Source organism: Sceloporus occidentalis, unplaced genomic scaffold, assembly GCF_023333645.1.
Source record: "Sceloporus occidentalis isolate IW3139 unplaced genomic scaffold, rSceOcc1.0.p SCAF_8, whole genome shotgun sequence".
NCBI lineage: Eukaryota > Metazoa > Chordata > Lepidosauria > Squamata > Phrynosomatidae > Sceloporus > Sceloporus occidentalis.
In genome coordinates this window covers 1,990,050-2,005,376 of record NW_028316988.1, presented here as the reverse complement: position 1 = coordinate 2,005,376, position 15,327 = coordinate 1,990,050, and the positions used below count along the sequence as shown (strand labels likewise).

At 48.1% G+C, this 15,327-nt stretch overlaps 2 protein-coding genes across 2 annotated transcripts; both read left to right on the top strand.

Annotated features, from left to right (window-relative positions):
• Window positions 1–612: 612 nt before the first annotated feature.
• KIAA2013 (KIAA2013 ortholog) lies at window positions 613–6,827 on the top strand. The gene is made up of 2 exons (XM_089534154.1): window positions 613–1,648; window positions 3,377–6,827. The coding sequence occupies exons 1-2, from the start codon at window positions 670–672 to the stop codon at window positions 4,234–4,236; spliced, it is 1,839 nt and encodes a 612-aa protein (XP_089390280.1). The 5' UTR covers window positions 613–669; the 3' UTR covers window positions 4,237–6,827.
• Window positions 6,828–7,621: 794 nt separating this feature from the next.
• Window positions 7,622–14,890, top strand: LOC149307645 (uncharacterized). Its single transcript, XM_089536792.1, has 8 exons — window positions 7,622–7,761; window positions 9,640–10,702; window positions 12,135–12,269; window positions 12,410–12,584; window positions 12,886–12,984; window positions 13,356–13,447; window positions 13,608–13,745; window positions 14,783–14,890. Exons 1-8 carry the CDS (start codon window positions 7,622–7,624, stop codon window positions 14,888–14,890), a joined length of 1,950 nt encoding a protein of 649 aa, XP_089392918.1.
• The last annotated feature ends 437 nt before the right edge of the window (window positions 14,891–15,327 follow it).

The following is a 15,327-nucleotide window of genomic DNA, read 5'->3' as shown; positions in this document are numbered from 1 at the left end:
TTTTAAAACCAGTTTTAAAAACACTACCCTAAAGAACAACAACACAGATGGAAATGGAGCAGGCACTCTCTGTCTTTAGGGGGAAATTGCTATATTATTATCATTATATCCCGCCTTTCTCCCAAAATAGGGACTCAAGGCGGGGAACAACAGGGATAAAGCAATGCAATTAAGAACAATTAAAAATCAAGGAGGGAGCTGGCACTCTGCAGATGCTCAGAGGCACTCTGCCCTTAGGAATACAAACCCCCTCTCCTTGAGGAGGCCAGGGGCACTCTGCACATGCTCAGAGGGCCACCCACATAAAGTGTCCAGAATAATAAGCCCCAGAAAGCCCTTCTTCCCTCCCTCCAGGACTAGGGCCGCCCTTCGGAGGCGGGGAAGGCGTTGCAAAGGCCGTCTCCTCCGTCACAGAAGGGAGCCCCATCCATCCCATTCCCTGGCCTTAGGCCGCCGCCCCTAGTCCCAGGGAAACCCAACGGAGGCGGGCCTCATTGTCAGCCGAGGTTTATGAGGCGGCGCTGACGACTAGGCCGCGGACGAAGCCGGGGACTCGCGTAGCCGCGCTAGCCGGGGTGGGGGGGATGAGGTAGCGGGCGGCTTGGGGGCCGGGGCCGTCCCGCTCAAAACTTCCGGGCTTTTTCTTTTGGCTTTGCTCCCTCCGTTTCGATGTGGCTCCAGCAGCGTCTGAAAGGGCTCCCGGGCCTGTTGTCCAGCAGTTGGGCCCGTCGCCTGGTGGCCCTCCTGGGCTTCCTCCTCTTGGCCTATTGGTACCTTGGAGGGGGCCCTTGGTCAAGGCTATTTTCATGGAGGCCTGGGCAGCCCTCAGGGGCCATGGCCAGTGTGTGCCTACAGGCCGAAACCCGCTCCTGGAAGGCCTTGGCGGACCAAGGAGAAGCCAGGGTCTTGCAAGATGGACGCCCGGCGGCCACCGCTGACCACTCACCTCCGGCCTTGGTGGGCAACGGCTACTTGGTCCTGGACGTGGCCTCCAACCGGCTTTGGGTGGCCACCGGTGGCGGGCACCCACCGGTCACTCCGGCTCATGCCACTGAATACTTGGCGTTGGTGCAACTCCGGCCTCCGGCCAACACCATCGCAGAGGCGGCCGCCTCGTCCGTGATGCTGAAGGACGGGGCTATTCGGTCAGTCCGGTGCTTCCAAACGGGGTCATCGGACAACGGGTGCATCACCGTCCGGGAAGAAGTCTTGGCGCACCGCGGCCGGCCACACCTCTACCTGCAGCGTGTGGCGGTGGTCAACCCCACTGACCGCTTGGTGGCCTTCGAGGTCTCCAGCCCGGCGTCCGGAGGCAAGTTTGTCACCAGCGTGGAGAAAGCGGGCGAGCGGCAGTTCTTCCTCTCCTCCGGCCGGGTGCTCCAGCCGGACGGCGACAAAGTGGTCTTGGTGGTGGTGGCCGCTGCCAAGAAGCTGGTCAACCGGGTCCAAGTGGCACCCAAGTTGCAGTTCGAGGAGACGCTGCTGTCGGTGGTCCACACCTCGGAGCCCATCGAAATCTCGCGCCTGGAGGAGACCTTTGGGAAGCTCCGGGAAGCGGCCAAGAAGGAGATGCTGGAGGTCATGAGGATGCGGATGGAGGATTTGGTCCAGGAGCACCGCCAAGCCTGGGCTGACCTGTTTATTTCAGGTGAGGGGTTCGACACACGCAACACCAAAAACCACACCGGCCGACAATGCATGGTTTTGCTCTGGCTGGGTCCAGACTGGAGAGGAACCTCCAGCTGAGATCTTGTTGTGCCTTTGAGACCATGGTCCAAAACACACTGCAGAAATAGTCCAATTTGAGACCGCTTTAACTGCCCTGGCTCAAGGCTAGGAAATTCTGGGAACTGTAGTTTTATGAGACACTGAGCCTTCTCTGTCGGAGAGCTCTGGCGACACAACAAACTGCACTTCCCAGGATTCCCTAGCAGTGAGCCAGGGCAAATAAAGTGGATTATTTCCGGAGTGTGTTTTCGGCCGCAGTGAAAAATCACTATGCAAAGGGATCTTGTAGCACCTTTGAGACTAACTGAAAGAAATGGTAGCACGAGCTTTCATAGACTTGAACCTCCTTCCTTAAATGCATACTTAAACATTTAGTTTAAGTCTACAAAAGCTCTACTATCAGCTTCTTTCTTTCAGTTAGTCCCAAAGGTGCTACAAGATCCCTTTGTGTAGAGATCTTCCCAACTAGCATGACTGTGGTCCAAAACATACTGCAGAAATAATCCAGTTTCAGACCGCATTAATTGTCCTGGCTCAGTGCAAGGGAATCCTGGGAACTGTAGTTTACTGTGGCACCAGAGCTCTCTCTTTAGCATTGATCTAGGGCTTTTTTTTGCTTCCTCCATCTGTAGTTATTTTCTGTTTGACCTATGGACTTCCAGGATCTCTGGTTATCAACAGCCCTGCTCAGGTTTTGCAAACTCAGGGCAAACACAGCTTCCTTGTCTGAATCAAGGTCTTTTTCTTTTCCTGCTGCCTGCTCTTTTATTCCAGCATTATTGCCTTGTATTGACTGGTTAAAGGTGTCTCTGAGCATGTATGTGCATCATGCTTTCCATCGATTCCTGCAGCACACAACCTCACATTGGGGCATAATGAGCAGAGTTTCTGTGTCCTAGGGAGATGTCAACTTGTTGTTCAAGCTCAGCGACTTTGTGTTTTGCTCTGTTTCAGGGCTGGTCGAAGTACAGCCTCGGAGAGGCGCACATGATCTCCAAGGTCCTTTATTCCAGTCCTTGGACTGCCACCTTCCTGCTTCTCCTGGAAGTTTCCAGGAGTGGCAGGTCACCTTTTAAAACAGGTCTGCCTTTGTCCTTGTTGCTATGTGCCTTTCAGGTGTTTCTGACTTACAACAACCCTGAGAGAAACTTGTCATGAAGTTTCCATGGTGAGATTTACTCAGAGGAGGTTTGCCATGGCCTCCGTCTGAGGCTGAGAGGGTGTGACTTGTCCACTGGGTGATCTTGGTCAGGTCACATTCTCTCAGCCTCAGAGGAAAGCAAACCCCCTCTCAACAAATCTTGCCAAGAAAACCCTATGATAGGTTTGCCTTAGGGTCACCCCTAGTCGGAAACGACTTGAAGGCATACAACAACAACAAGAGTTTAAATACCCTAAAGCTACCAGATCCATCTTGGAAGCTAAATAGGGTCAGCATTGGTTAGTGCTCAGATGGGAGACTACCAATAAATACCAAGTGCTGTAGGGTATGTTCCTGAGACAAAACCACCTCTGAGAATTCCTTGCCTCAGAAAACCCTTTGAAACTCATGGGGTCACTGTAACTTGATATGCAACTTGAAGGCACAAATACATATAAATACACAGGGCCAGGAAAAACCTTCTCAACCATTTGTTGTGTATTCCAGGAGTGGAGATGCGGAAGATCACCGACGCTCACACCCCTTCCAGCGACACTGTCAACATGACCCTGTATTACGTCCTGTCCACCACTCCGTCGCCTCTTCTCGACCCCCTCATCGCCACCGAGGAGCGCGAAAGGATGGAAGCCACCTTGAACTACGCTGACCACTGCTTCAGCGGCCATGCCACCATGCATGCTGAGAACCTGTGGCCTGGCCAGCTCTCGACGGTGCCTCAGATCCTCCAGCTCTCAAACCTGTGGAAGCTGACCCTCCAGAAGCGGGGCTGCAAGGGGCTGATGGCCACTGGGGCCCACGGCATCATGCAGGGGATGGTGCTAAGCTTCGGGGGGCTGCAGTTCACGGAGAACCACCTCCAGTTCCAGTCGGACCCCAACGTGCTCCACAACAGCTATGCCCTGCGGGGCATCCATTACAACAAGGACTTGATCAATTTGGCCGTCCTGCTGGACGCAGAGGGCAAGCCCTTCCTCCACGTCTCGGTCAAGTTCCAGGAGAAGCCGGTCAAGCTCTACGCCTGCGAGGGCGGCTGCGCCAACGATCCCGTGGAGCTCACATCGGAGCTTCACGGACACACGTTCCCCGTCATGGTGACCCAGCCCATCACGCCTCTGCTGTACATCTCCACGGACTTGGTCCATCTCCAGGACCTGAGGCACACACTGCATCTCAAGGCTATTCTGGCTCACGAGGAGCACATGGCCAAGCAGTACCCGGGCCTGCCCTTCCTCTTCTGGTTCAGCGTTGCCTCCCTCATCACCCTTTTCCACTTGTTCCTCTTCAAACTCATTTACAATGAGTACTGCGGGCCAGGAGCAAAGCCACTCTTCCGGAGTAAGGTGTAGCCAGGCCTGGTTTCAGATGCCTGAGAACGTGGCGAACTCTCCTCCTTTTTCGATCCTCTCCCTTCTTCCCACCATCCTGGAGGTCAAAAGGGCCCTGTGTAGGAGCTCTGAATGTCTTGTGGTTAAGTGGTATATGTGTGCCTGTGTACACAAGTGTGAATCAATATATGTGTGTGCCTGCACGCAAAGGTTGTCTTTGCAGGAGGCAAAGGCAGCTTCGAGCAATGGGGAAACTCTACGAGGAAAGAAGAGCCCATAAATAAAAATGTTTTAGCACAGACTGTTTTGCTCCTAGGGTGGGCGAATGAGCTTGAATGCATTTTTCTGTCCCCGAGGAGCACTGCTGGACTTCAAGCACCCCCAGAGCGATGGGTTGTGTGTTACTACAGTTGTGACCTTGCTGCTTTGCAGTGACAGGGCCTGTGTTAGGAGGAGTCAGGTAGGATTACAGTCACTTGCTGGGTACAGAGAGAGGCAGAGGTACCCTACAAAGATTGCAGGGGGACTGCTTTTTGTACATTGACCATTTTTGGAAGCTTTGTTAACCCCTCTTGGAGGTAGTAAAGCTAGCGATGAATTAATACTAGAACTTCCACAGTGTACATTACGTGGGGAGCTAAAGGAGACACTGGCTGGTTCTTTCTAGTCCCAAAGGGAAAATGGCTAGTGTCATTTGGCAACTGAATAAACCCAGAACTGGAAGGCATAGGAATGAAGGGAAGGCTCCAGGTTAGTTAGCCTCCTTTCTCTCCAGAGGAAGGAAGAGGCAGAAGCTGAAATGAAGAAGAGGAGCAGTTTGATCCAGTGTGGGATCTGAAGTTTGCACGTTCCACAGAGCTCCATCTATTAGTTTGGGTTGGGAGGCAAAACGTAGCCTATTTGCTCTGAGGAGTAGATACTGGAGTAGAAACAGGGAAAGGAGGTGGAGAGTGGGTCTGAGGCAGAGTAGATGCTGTCTCCAGATTTAATTGGATTAGTAAATGATGCGTCAGATGGAGAGGTTTGGCTTATAGTGTGCATACTACTGGAGTCCTAGAACTCTTTTCTCTCCATGCTCTCAGTTTGTTTCTATGTATTTCCTCTTTTTTTCTCACTTTTGGGAGACCCTGCTGCCTTTTTTGCATCACGTTCCATGACGATTGTGGTTAAAAGCGGTCATGACAGTCAGCTCCCTGGAAAATTGCTGGCCTTAGCACCGATTCAGGGCCAGAGCTGTCTGAGAGATGGTGCGTCCGTGGCTGGACATGGCAACTCCATGGTCAGTCAGGGGATGGACATCACTGTGAGAACGCCACATCCCTTCCAAAGATGCTTCCTTGCATGTGGACATTGGGATGGGCAATCAGAACGACTGGGAAGAGGATGAGGATGAAGCCTTGCTCTAAAAGTTGGAAGCATTTCTGTGTTGGACTACAGCCCTCAGAAACCAATGCCAGCTGGGGGATTCTGGGTCTTGTAGTCCAACCAAAGGAGCATCTCTTCACTCTGCCCACCATCCGGAAGGCAGAAGAGCTTGCTTTCCTAAAAGGATTCCTCATAGGTTTCCTATTATAATTGTTATTTTAAGTCTATTGCAGAATGTTTGATTTGAAAGCTGGGGGCCGTTGGCTGGTTTGCGACACACTTGACGCAGCATGGCTGCATTCAAAGAGAGCCCCATCGAAAAACCCACAGGGACATAGCAAGGTCCGCTTTTGAGAGGAGCAGTTAAATACTATATATTCTTAACTGGGAACCAAAAGAAATATCTCCTCTGAGCGAGCAAATGAGTAACCTCCTTCCCTTTTCTGTCCTCCTCTTTCTCTCCAACGCTTTGCACAAAACGAAACCACTGGGGAGAAAGCACCCTTTTCAGCGTACCCTTTTGTGCCTTGTCAAGAAGAGGGAGGTGGAAACATTTGTGGTTCTTCACTCATCTGTACTCACACTTGTGTGTGTATGTGTGTCCTTGCCACATACTTGTGTCTCTCTGTCTCCATTTCTCTCCCCCTTTAAAACCCCATCCCTCTCAACTTCTGTCGGCTTCCATTTAAAAATCGACTCTCTTCGGTGCACAAATACTTGAAAATCACATCTGGGCTTTTCCGTTTGGGTTTTGTTTTGCTGTCGGAGGAAATGAATAAGTACTTATCCACCCCGTTTTCAGTCTTAGTCTAACCACGCTGCAAAAGTAATTGAATGTGTCCTCATTTCTTGTGTGTACTTTAATTTATTGTAAACGAATTTGGGGTGCCGGCTTTTCCAAGACCGCGGCGTCCCTTTACCAGCCGAGAATGTAACTTGTATAGATCTCTTAATCCGCTGCTGGTAATGAGGTTTCTCAGCCTTTTTTGTGAGCACAGTATAAACACACACACACAAAAATGTCCACTTTTATGAACCTAAATAGCAAGCAAGGAGGAATTGAACTCTTTCTTCTTGCTCCCAGTCTCTTTCAGTGTCCTCCTTCCTGAGGTCCTAAGACTGTGATGAGGCACAGACTTTTCTGGTGATTTGATAATGATTGTCGTGATTATTTTAAAATACCAAAGGTTTGGGTTGGTTTGGTTTTTTAAAAAAGAAAATAATAATAATAAATTCTCAAATCTACATTTATCTTGTTCTTGTGTTCTTTTTCTCCCTCGTTGCAGTAAACCATCCGCTCTGCTGCGGTTGTTGTGCGCCTTCGAGTCGACTCCGACTTACGGCAAACGGATTTTCTCGGCAAGGTTTATTCAGAGGAGGCTTTCCATTGCTTCTATCTAAAGCTGAGAAAGTGTGACTTGCCCAAAAGTTAAGATTTGAACCCCGGTCTCCTGGAGTCCTGATCCAATGCTCAAACCACGACACTGTGTTGGCGCTCAATATTTCTTATTGAGGTTGAGAGGGAGCATGACTTGCCCCAAAGTCACCCAGTGGGTTTCCATGGTTGAGCATTGCTCTGAACCTTGGTGTCCTAGGCACCTTTAAGTTGACTCTGATCCAGAACACACTGAAGAAATAATCTAGTTTCAGTCCACGGAAATCTGGGAACTACAGTTTTGTGAGACACTGAACCTTCTAAGTCAGAGAGCTCTGGTGTCACAATAAACCAGAATTCCCAGGATTTCCAGCACTAAGGCAGTTAAAGTGGCGTCAAACTGGATCATTTCTGTAGTGTATATGATACGATTAGAGTCCAAATTGGCATTAGACACCTCATCTTCTCTCCACTTTTCCCTATCAACACTTCTATATGGATTAATGCACTGATAAGGGATCTGATTAGATGACCTTTAGGGGTGCCACCCATCCAGCTCTACATCATTCAATAGGACTCTTCAAAAGGGGAGGATTGCTCCTTTTGTGCGTCAGAAACCAAAGCACTGTTGCACAGGTTTCGATCGAAGGCTCTGGAATGGAGTCTATGGCACAGCCAAGCAGCCAAAGCGTCTTTATCTCCTCCGTTTCGGTCAAAGGGAAGCCGAATGCAAGCCAAGAGGAAAGGAAAGTAGCCCAAATCTTGGAAGAAGGGGATTCATCTTTGAAGACCTCCCTAAACTTCAGGTAAGTATTAGGAAGGAATGGCAAAGCAATGGCCATTACATTGGGATGGATGGAAGGAAGGAAGGAAGGAAGGAAGGAAGGAAGGAAGGAAGGAAAAATCGGAAAGCAAAAATGAATTGTAAAGCACTAGGAGAAGAGAAAATGGAGCAAAAAATCATGTTACCATTGGAAATTATTGACTATATGATTATATATTGGCCAGAGTTATTGTATTTGCCTTGATCCTGATGGAGAGGCGGGATATAAATATATTATTATTATTATTATTATTATTATTATTATTATTAATTTCTGCCTACATAAGAAAATTCTCCAAATTGTCCTGACCATCAGCAACAGTCAAACCAAATTCATTACTCATTTAAAAAGATCAACGTTTGATGAAATGGATGGATCAATAAAAAAAGCTTTCAGGTTCCACAAAATGGCTCCAAGGAATCATTTTAATTTGTAGTAATTTGCTCCATGTTTGTCTTCCTTTTCCTCATTTGTCTGTAGTTTAGTATTAATAAAGCATTAATAAAGGTAAGAGGTAGATAAAGGTAAGAGGTGAGATAGGGATGCTATGGAAGGAATAGATACCGCAAAAGCCAAGGAGCTTTTATTCCTCTCAATTCTGCAATAACCTGAGATTGCAAGATGTTTCAAATGCATTGTGTTAACCTGTATTGTCATTGTGCGCACACGCAAAAATAAACAGAAACAGAAAATGTAATCCGTAACACTAAAATATTACGATTAAAATGGCTTCCAGTTCATTCTGGGAGTGTGTTCCACTTTGCACCAAAATCAAGACTATAAGCTTGGATTCGACTCCTTTTTGCCGCATTTTGGCCAAGAATAACACACGACGCATGAATAAAATGAAGTGGGAAAAGGTATTTTCATGAATCGATCTGTCAAACCCATTTGTCCGTTATAAAATCCCTCTCCGACGCTCGGGATATCAAACCGTTCAATGTGATTATTGGAGGCTGTTTGTCTTAAGAGGGATCACAAGGGCTGGGTTCATCTATCAGTACATAATGAAAGTAAAAATAGAGTGATGCAATAATAATAATGATGATGATGTTAATAATAATAATTATAAGGGTGCTCTATTTTATTTTATTTTATTTTAAATAAAGGTCTTGAATTTGCAAGACCCAAACAGGGGAGTTGATAACTGGGAATCTTTAAATATAAAGGGCAAGAGTCAACATGGCGGTCTACGTTTTGTAACTTTATGAATGAGTTTGTAGGGTGCTAGTGGATCCTGGGAAATGTAGTTTGTTGTGGCACCGGAGCTTTCTGGCAGGGAAGGCTAAGTGCCTCACAAAACTACAAACCCCCAAATTCCCTAGCATTTAGCCAGGGCAGTTAAAGCGGTCTCAAACTGGATTATTTCTGCAATATGTTTTGGACCTAAGTTGTGCACCAATGCGCATCAGGTGCTTCAGATGTGTGTTGGTAACTCCAGTTGTGCTCCATCGTTTCCTAGCCAGTGTCATGGTATGTATCTGGTGTGTATCATGGCACATTGGGCACATCATGGGTACCACTGCACAATGAACAACCCATATGTTCTAACATCATGGCAGCCCCTAAAACTGGTGAACATGGATATCGTGAAATGACTCACCTTAATTCCCACCAAAGACTCTGAAGCAGACATCCATATGCTCAGTGTTGCTTACTGCAGAGTAAATGTGCAGTCATTCTTACTCCTAGGAAGATGCAATGGTCATCCTTGTCTTATTATTTCACCTTCAAAGGGATCTTGTCACACTTGTGACACTAACTCTGTAAAAGGCAGCTACGCCAAACATCTGAATCCACTCTAGAGAGAAAACCAAGCAAAGGTAACTCACTTAAGCCGTTCTTCTCTATCTTCTCCAGATGTTCTCCTCATTGCGGTCCCAGCAAGACGGTGAGACGGATTCTGGTGATCTGTGCCATCTCCTTCTTCACCCTGATGGGGAATATTTCCATCGATTTAAGCAAGACTATGCAATCCTGGAGGAACGCTAAGGATGCTCTTGGAGGCTTACTATCGTGTCAAGACCTTCTGGTTCTCCCGCTGATAGGTATTCTCCAAGATGGAAAAATGTGGGAAGACGGAGAAGACGGAGGCTTGGGGAGAAGACTTGGGCCAGAGCCTAAGTTGGAGAAGCTGGCCATTTCCTGCAAAGAGTCTTGGGAGAAGATCCACCATGCGAACCATCACTGTAAAGAAAGCGAAGATTTCGGGTGCCACGTTTTCATCAAGACTTTAAAGGAGAAGTGGAGCACCACACTAAGAACGGAGAAAGGTCCAGTGCGGTCGGAGATGATTTCAGAACTTTTGGAGATGTTTGGAAGTTCTGAGGAAGACCTGAAAGCAATGAGATCCAATCCAGATTGGGTCCATGTGGCATCTCTCAGGCTTCTCCTCCGAATCCAAGGAACCATATTGAAATCCCAAGGGACCTCCCCATCATCCGAAGACGTCCAAGAACTGTGGCTTCAGGTGTCCGCCTTCTCCAGCCCGTACTCCGTTTTTGCGTCGGAAAGCCTCCAAGAGTGTCGGATGGAGAAGAACTTCAACTTTTCCGTCCCCCGATATCAAAGCATCCCTTTTTTCTCCATCCAACGCTCCTTGAAAGATCTGGATTCCCTCCAGGGCTGTTTGCTGGAGAAAAGTCGCAAGGAACTCAACAAGAAATCCAGAGATGTTCTTTCTCTGGTGAGCCTCAAGCTCACCTTGCTGGCCATTGCCAGCCTCATCTATCCAGTTGCTATGGTTTCTTTTAAAGAGATGACAAGTTGGATCCAGAACTACACCCAAAGTCTCAAGGAACGGACAGAGGACCTGAAGCGGGAAAGACGTTTGGCGGAGGACCTCTTGCACCAGATGTTGCCCAAATCGGTGGCCAAACAGCTGAGGAAACACAAGAATGTGGAGGCAGAAAATTATGACCAGGTAGATTCGGAGTGGCATAACATTTTCAGCTTTGGACTACAACTCTGAAGACCAGGGTTCGATTCCCAGCTTGGCCATTAAACCAACTGGGTCGCCATGGCCAAGTCGCATGCTCTCAACCTCAAGGAAAGCCATGGCAAACCTCTTTTGGAACAAATCCTGCCAAGAAACAATAGGGTCGCCATAAGTTGCAAATGACTGGAAGGCACAGAACAACAACAACAACTAAAGCCCCACCTTAGGTTTGCCGTAGGTCGAAAATAAGGCACACAACAACAACAACAACAACAACAACAACAACAAACAAAGTCTCACCAGCAACGGAAAGAGAAATCAAAGCCCTGGAAGACTGGAAGTAGATGTCTCGCTTCCCAAAAGATTCCTCTTTAGAAGCAACAGTCTTGTGGCGTCTGAAGGACTAACATGTTGTTGTGTGCAAGATCTTATGAATTGCAATTGAAATGTAGTTTTTGCAACAATCCCTTCCCAGTTTCTGCCTAGGAAATAGCACACACGTCACCACAATGGACAACGCATCTCTTTTCGTCTGCCATCGGCCCTGAATCGAAGTCCGTACATATTGCTAGAATAATTATCATCTCCCCAAACAAACACACATACACGGCATCTTTGGTGCTGGATGCGCTACTGTTGTCACCTGGCGCATGGGAGTATTTTGTGTTTCCTCAAGAGGTGTCATTAACGAAATAAAGCCCCATAATTGGGGCAATTTGAGACGGGGCAGACTTCACGGCGTTTGGGGCGCAAGATGAAACAGCGAGGCAGGGAAGGCTCAAAACCATCTGGAAATAATTATATGGCGACCCTTGGATTTGGCAACAGAGGAAACAAAGCCTTAATAATCATGATGATGATGATGGTGATGATGATGATTTCATGCAATTTTGTGTGTGTGTGTGTGTGTGTGTGTGTGTGTATTTGTGACTTGAAATCACCTGCCGACTTATGCCGACCCCATGGATCTCATAGGGTCTTCTCAGGGAAGTAATCCTCCGAAGTAGTTTTGCCAGTTTGTTGTCGTCGTTGTGTGCCTTCAAGTCATTCCCCACCTATGGCGACCCTAAGGCAAACCTATATTGGGGTTTTCTTGGCAAGATTTGTTCAAAGGAGGTGTGCCATTGCCTTCCCCCCGAGGCTGAGAGTATGCGACTTGCCCAAAGTCACCCAATGGGTTTCGTGGCCAAGCGGGGAATCAACCCCTGGTCTCTGGAGTTGTAGTCCAGTGCTCAAACCACGACACCATGCTCCATCCTCTGAAATACAAGCCTACAGTACCTGGTATGGAAGTGGTACCACAGTGATGAGCATTGTGTGGGGTGAAAGAGATCATGGAGGGCACAACGGAGAGAGGGGCCCACTTCAGCCAGGCATCGAGGGGACGGTCACGCCATCTGCTTCCCTCTCTGCTTAGGTGACCATCTTCTTCTCGGACGTCGTGGGCTTCACGGCCATCTCTGCCTCCTGCAGCCCTTTGCAAGTGGTGGAGATGCTCAACAATCTCTATGTCTGCTTCGACACCCGGATCGAGTCGTACGACGTCTACAAGGTCAGCGTCCATCTTTTTAGCCTGGGCAGGGCGATCCATAATTTTGGAGACTCAGCCTGGTCCAGGTCTTTGCAAATTTGAGAAAATCTGATACCGACACTCACGCTTTCTCTTCCACCTTTCCTTCTCCGTCCCAACAGGTAGAAACCATTGGGGATGCCTACATGGTGGTGAGCGGGTTGCCGGAAAGGAACGGCACCAAACACGCTGACGAAATTGCCAAAATGGCTTTAGATTTGGTGGCCGCCGTCCGGCAAGTCGTAATCCCCCATATGCCAGACGGAAAACTCGAATTACGGGCCGGCATTCACACAGGTGAGCCAACGCATAGGTAAGGAGGGGTGGAAAGGCAATACACAGCAATGGCCACAGGCCATATCATCATCATCATCATCATCATCATCATCATCATCATCATCATCATCAAAATGCCATGGCTCTGTACTATGGAATCCCTGGGATTTGCAGTTCCATTTCAATTCAAACGCACACTCCCCTAAGTCTTCCTCAGTCAAAGCTATTGCAAGGGTACAGAAAAGTAAATTTTTTTTTGGGGGGGCTATGTCTCCTATAACCCCCCCCCAACAATTATATGACATGCTCTGTCCTTTTCCAGGGCCGTGTGTGGCTGGCGTCGTGGGACACAAAATGCCACGGTATTGCCTTTTTGGAGACACGGTCAACACAGCTTCTCGGATGGAGTCCACCAGTTTGCGTGAGTGGCTACCACAAACATCGCAACCGCAACCCAGTTAACAAAGCCCTTTGCATGAAAATCCATCATTTTGCAAAGTCTCCATCATAAGAAAAGTGGTGAAAGGGGAGGGGAATCATCCCTGATACACACTGGAATATTATTATTATTATTATTATTATTATTATTATTTAATTTATTTTTATCCCGCCTCTCCGAATTTTCATAGGATGGAGCCAAGGCAGTTCATTTATGATGACTGTCTTGTGTGCAAGGGAGCCACATTTCTTGCAGCGCTCTCTGTGCGCCAGCAGATGGTGCAGGAAGAGTGCTTTAAAAATAATGATGGTTGCATGTAATGGTCAATTAATGCCTTTTTAATTGATACCCAGCTCAGAAGATACACATCAGTTCGGCCACATACCTGGCGCTGCTGGAAGACGACGCCTACGACATCGAGCTCCGAGGGGAGATCGACGTGAAGGTGCGTTTCTCCGGTGAACATCGGTGTTTCTGACTGCAACTTGAAAAGCCCCAGCCAGCCTTAATATTTATTATTTATATTTATTTTTATATTATTTTTATTATATATTAGCCTTCCACTGAATTTTTTGGATCCTGACCTCTCCTTTCCTTCTGCGCAGGGGAAAGGGAAAATGCAGACCTATTGGCTCCTTGGCAACAAGAACTACAGCATCCAAAATGACAGTCTGGTGTGTCACTGGAACCCGGGACTGTCTCAGAAAAAGAAAAAGGAGCCAAGCGTTGCCTCTGTGCGGCAAGTAAGTAAACTATTCAGAGTTTGGGATGGGAGCAGGGATCGATCCTAGACCTCCGTTCGAACCGTAAAAGCACCAGATCCCATCCAATCTTGGAAGTCAAGCAGAGTCAGCCCTGGTTAGCCCTTGGGTGGGAGACCCCCATTGAATGCCAGGTGCTATAAGATCAATTTCATTGCAAAACCACCTTTATTCCTTGCCTTTAGTGGTTTGAGTGTCGGACTACGACTCTGGAAACTAAGGTTCAATTCCCAGCTCGGCCATGAAAGCCACCTTGGGCAAGTCACACTCTCTCAGCCTCAGAGGATGGCCATGGCAAACCTCCTATGAACAAACCTCGCCAAGAAAATGTTGCGATAGGTTGGCCTTAGGGTCGCCATAAGTCAGAAATGACTCGAAGGTGCGCAACAAGAAGACATTCACCGGTTTTCCATAAATTGACCAGTGCACGCACATACACACGAAAAAGGTTGCATCTGCACTGCAGAAATAATCCAGTTTGATACCCCTTTAACTGCCATAGATCAAGGCTATGGTAGTTTTGTGAGACATTTAGCCTTCTCTATCCAAAAGTTCTGGCACCACAACGAAAATACACTTCCCAGAATTGCATAGCCTTTTAGCCGTGGCAGATAAAGTGGTGCCAAACTGAGTTATTATTTCTGCAGTGCGGATGCAGCCAAAGACGTCAGTCTATGAGAAACCTATGAGACTGAAAGCCAGAAGCTTGCAACGAAAAGATCCCTGGCTGTTGCTGAGACTCTGCTTAAACATCCCCAAAGAAAGGAAGCTGTTTGTAATTGTCCTTTCTGAGCATGCTTTATCCATGTTCTTCTTGTCTCCAGCAGTTCGATGCATGCACCATGGGTGCACCAGAGAGCAAGAAAACTGCAGGAACTTCACATGAAGAATGGCGTTTGATGGACCTCAATGGAAGGAGCCTCTTCTTACCTGGCACTGCTGCCAATGACAAAGGCCAAGAGCAAGGAAACTCCTCTGGTTTCCAAAAAAGTCCTCTTTGTGCATCGGAGGCCACAAAGCCAATGGAAGAGGAGCGAGTCCCAGATTTACTGAAGCATAGCCCAGATTGCGAGCAGCCATCGCTGGAAAAGGAACAGCTCCTGCCAGGGTTTGTGGGCGAAGCGTGAATGGGAACGCCATGGGGAAAAGGGATCTTGCCATACCCCCCAAAGTCTCCTAAGACACTTCCATTGGAAGCCAAGAATCTCCTGTGGCATGGCACCAGAGAGTTCCCCACAGCACCTTGGCATTTCCCACAGTGCCCAAGAGTTTTGCTTGGCAACCAAGAGTCCCCTGTAGCATGGCACCTAAGAGTTTCCTGTGGCAACTAAATGTTTCCCGTGGCACACAGCAGTCTGCCAGGGCACCCAAGAGTTGCCCTTGGTACCCAACAGTTTCCTATGGCACCCAAAGGTTTCCCACAAAATGGTACCAAAGTGTTTCCCATGGCACCCAAGAGTCCCCTGTAGCATGGCACCTACAAGTTTCCTATGGCAACTAAATGTTTCCCATGGCACCCAATGGTCTGCCATGGCACCCAAGAGCTTCCCAAAAGAGCTTCCCT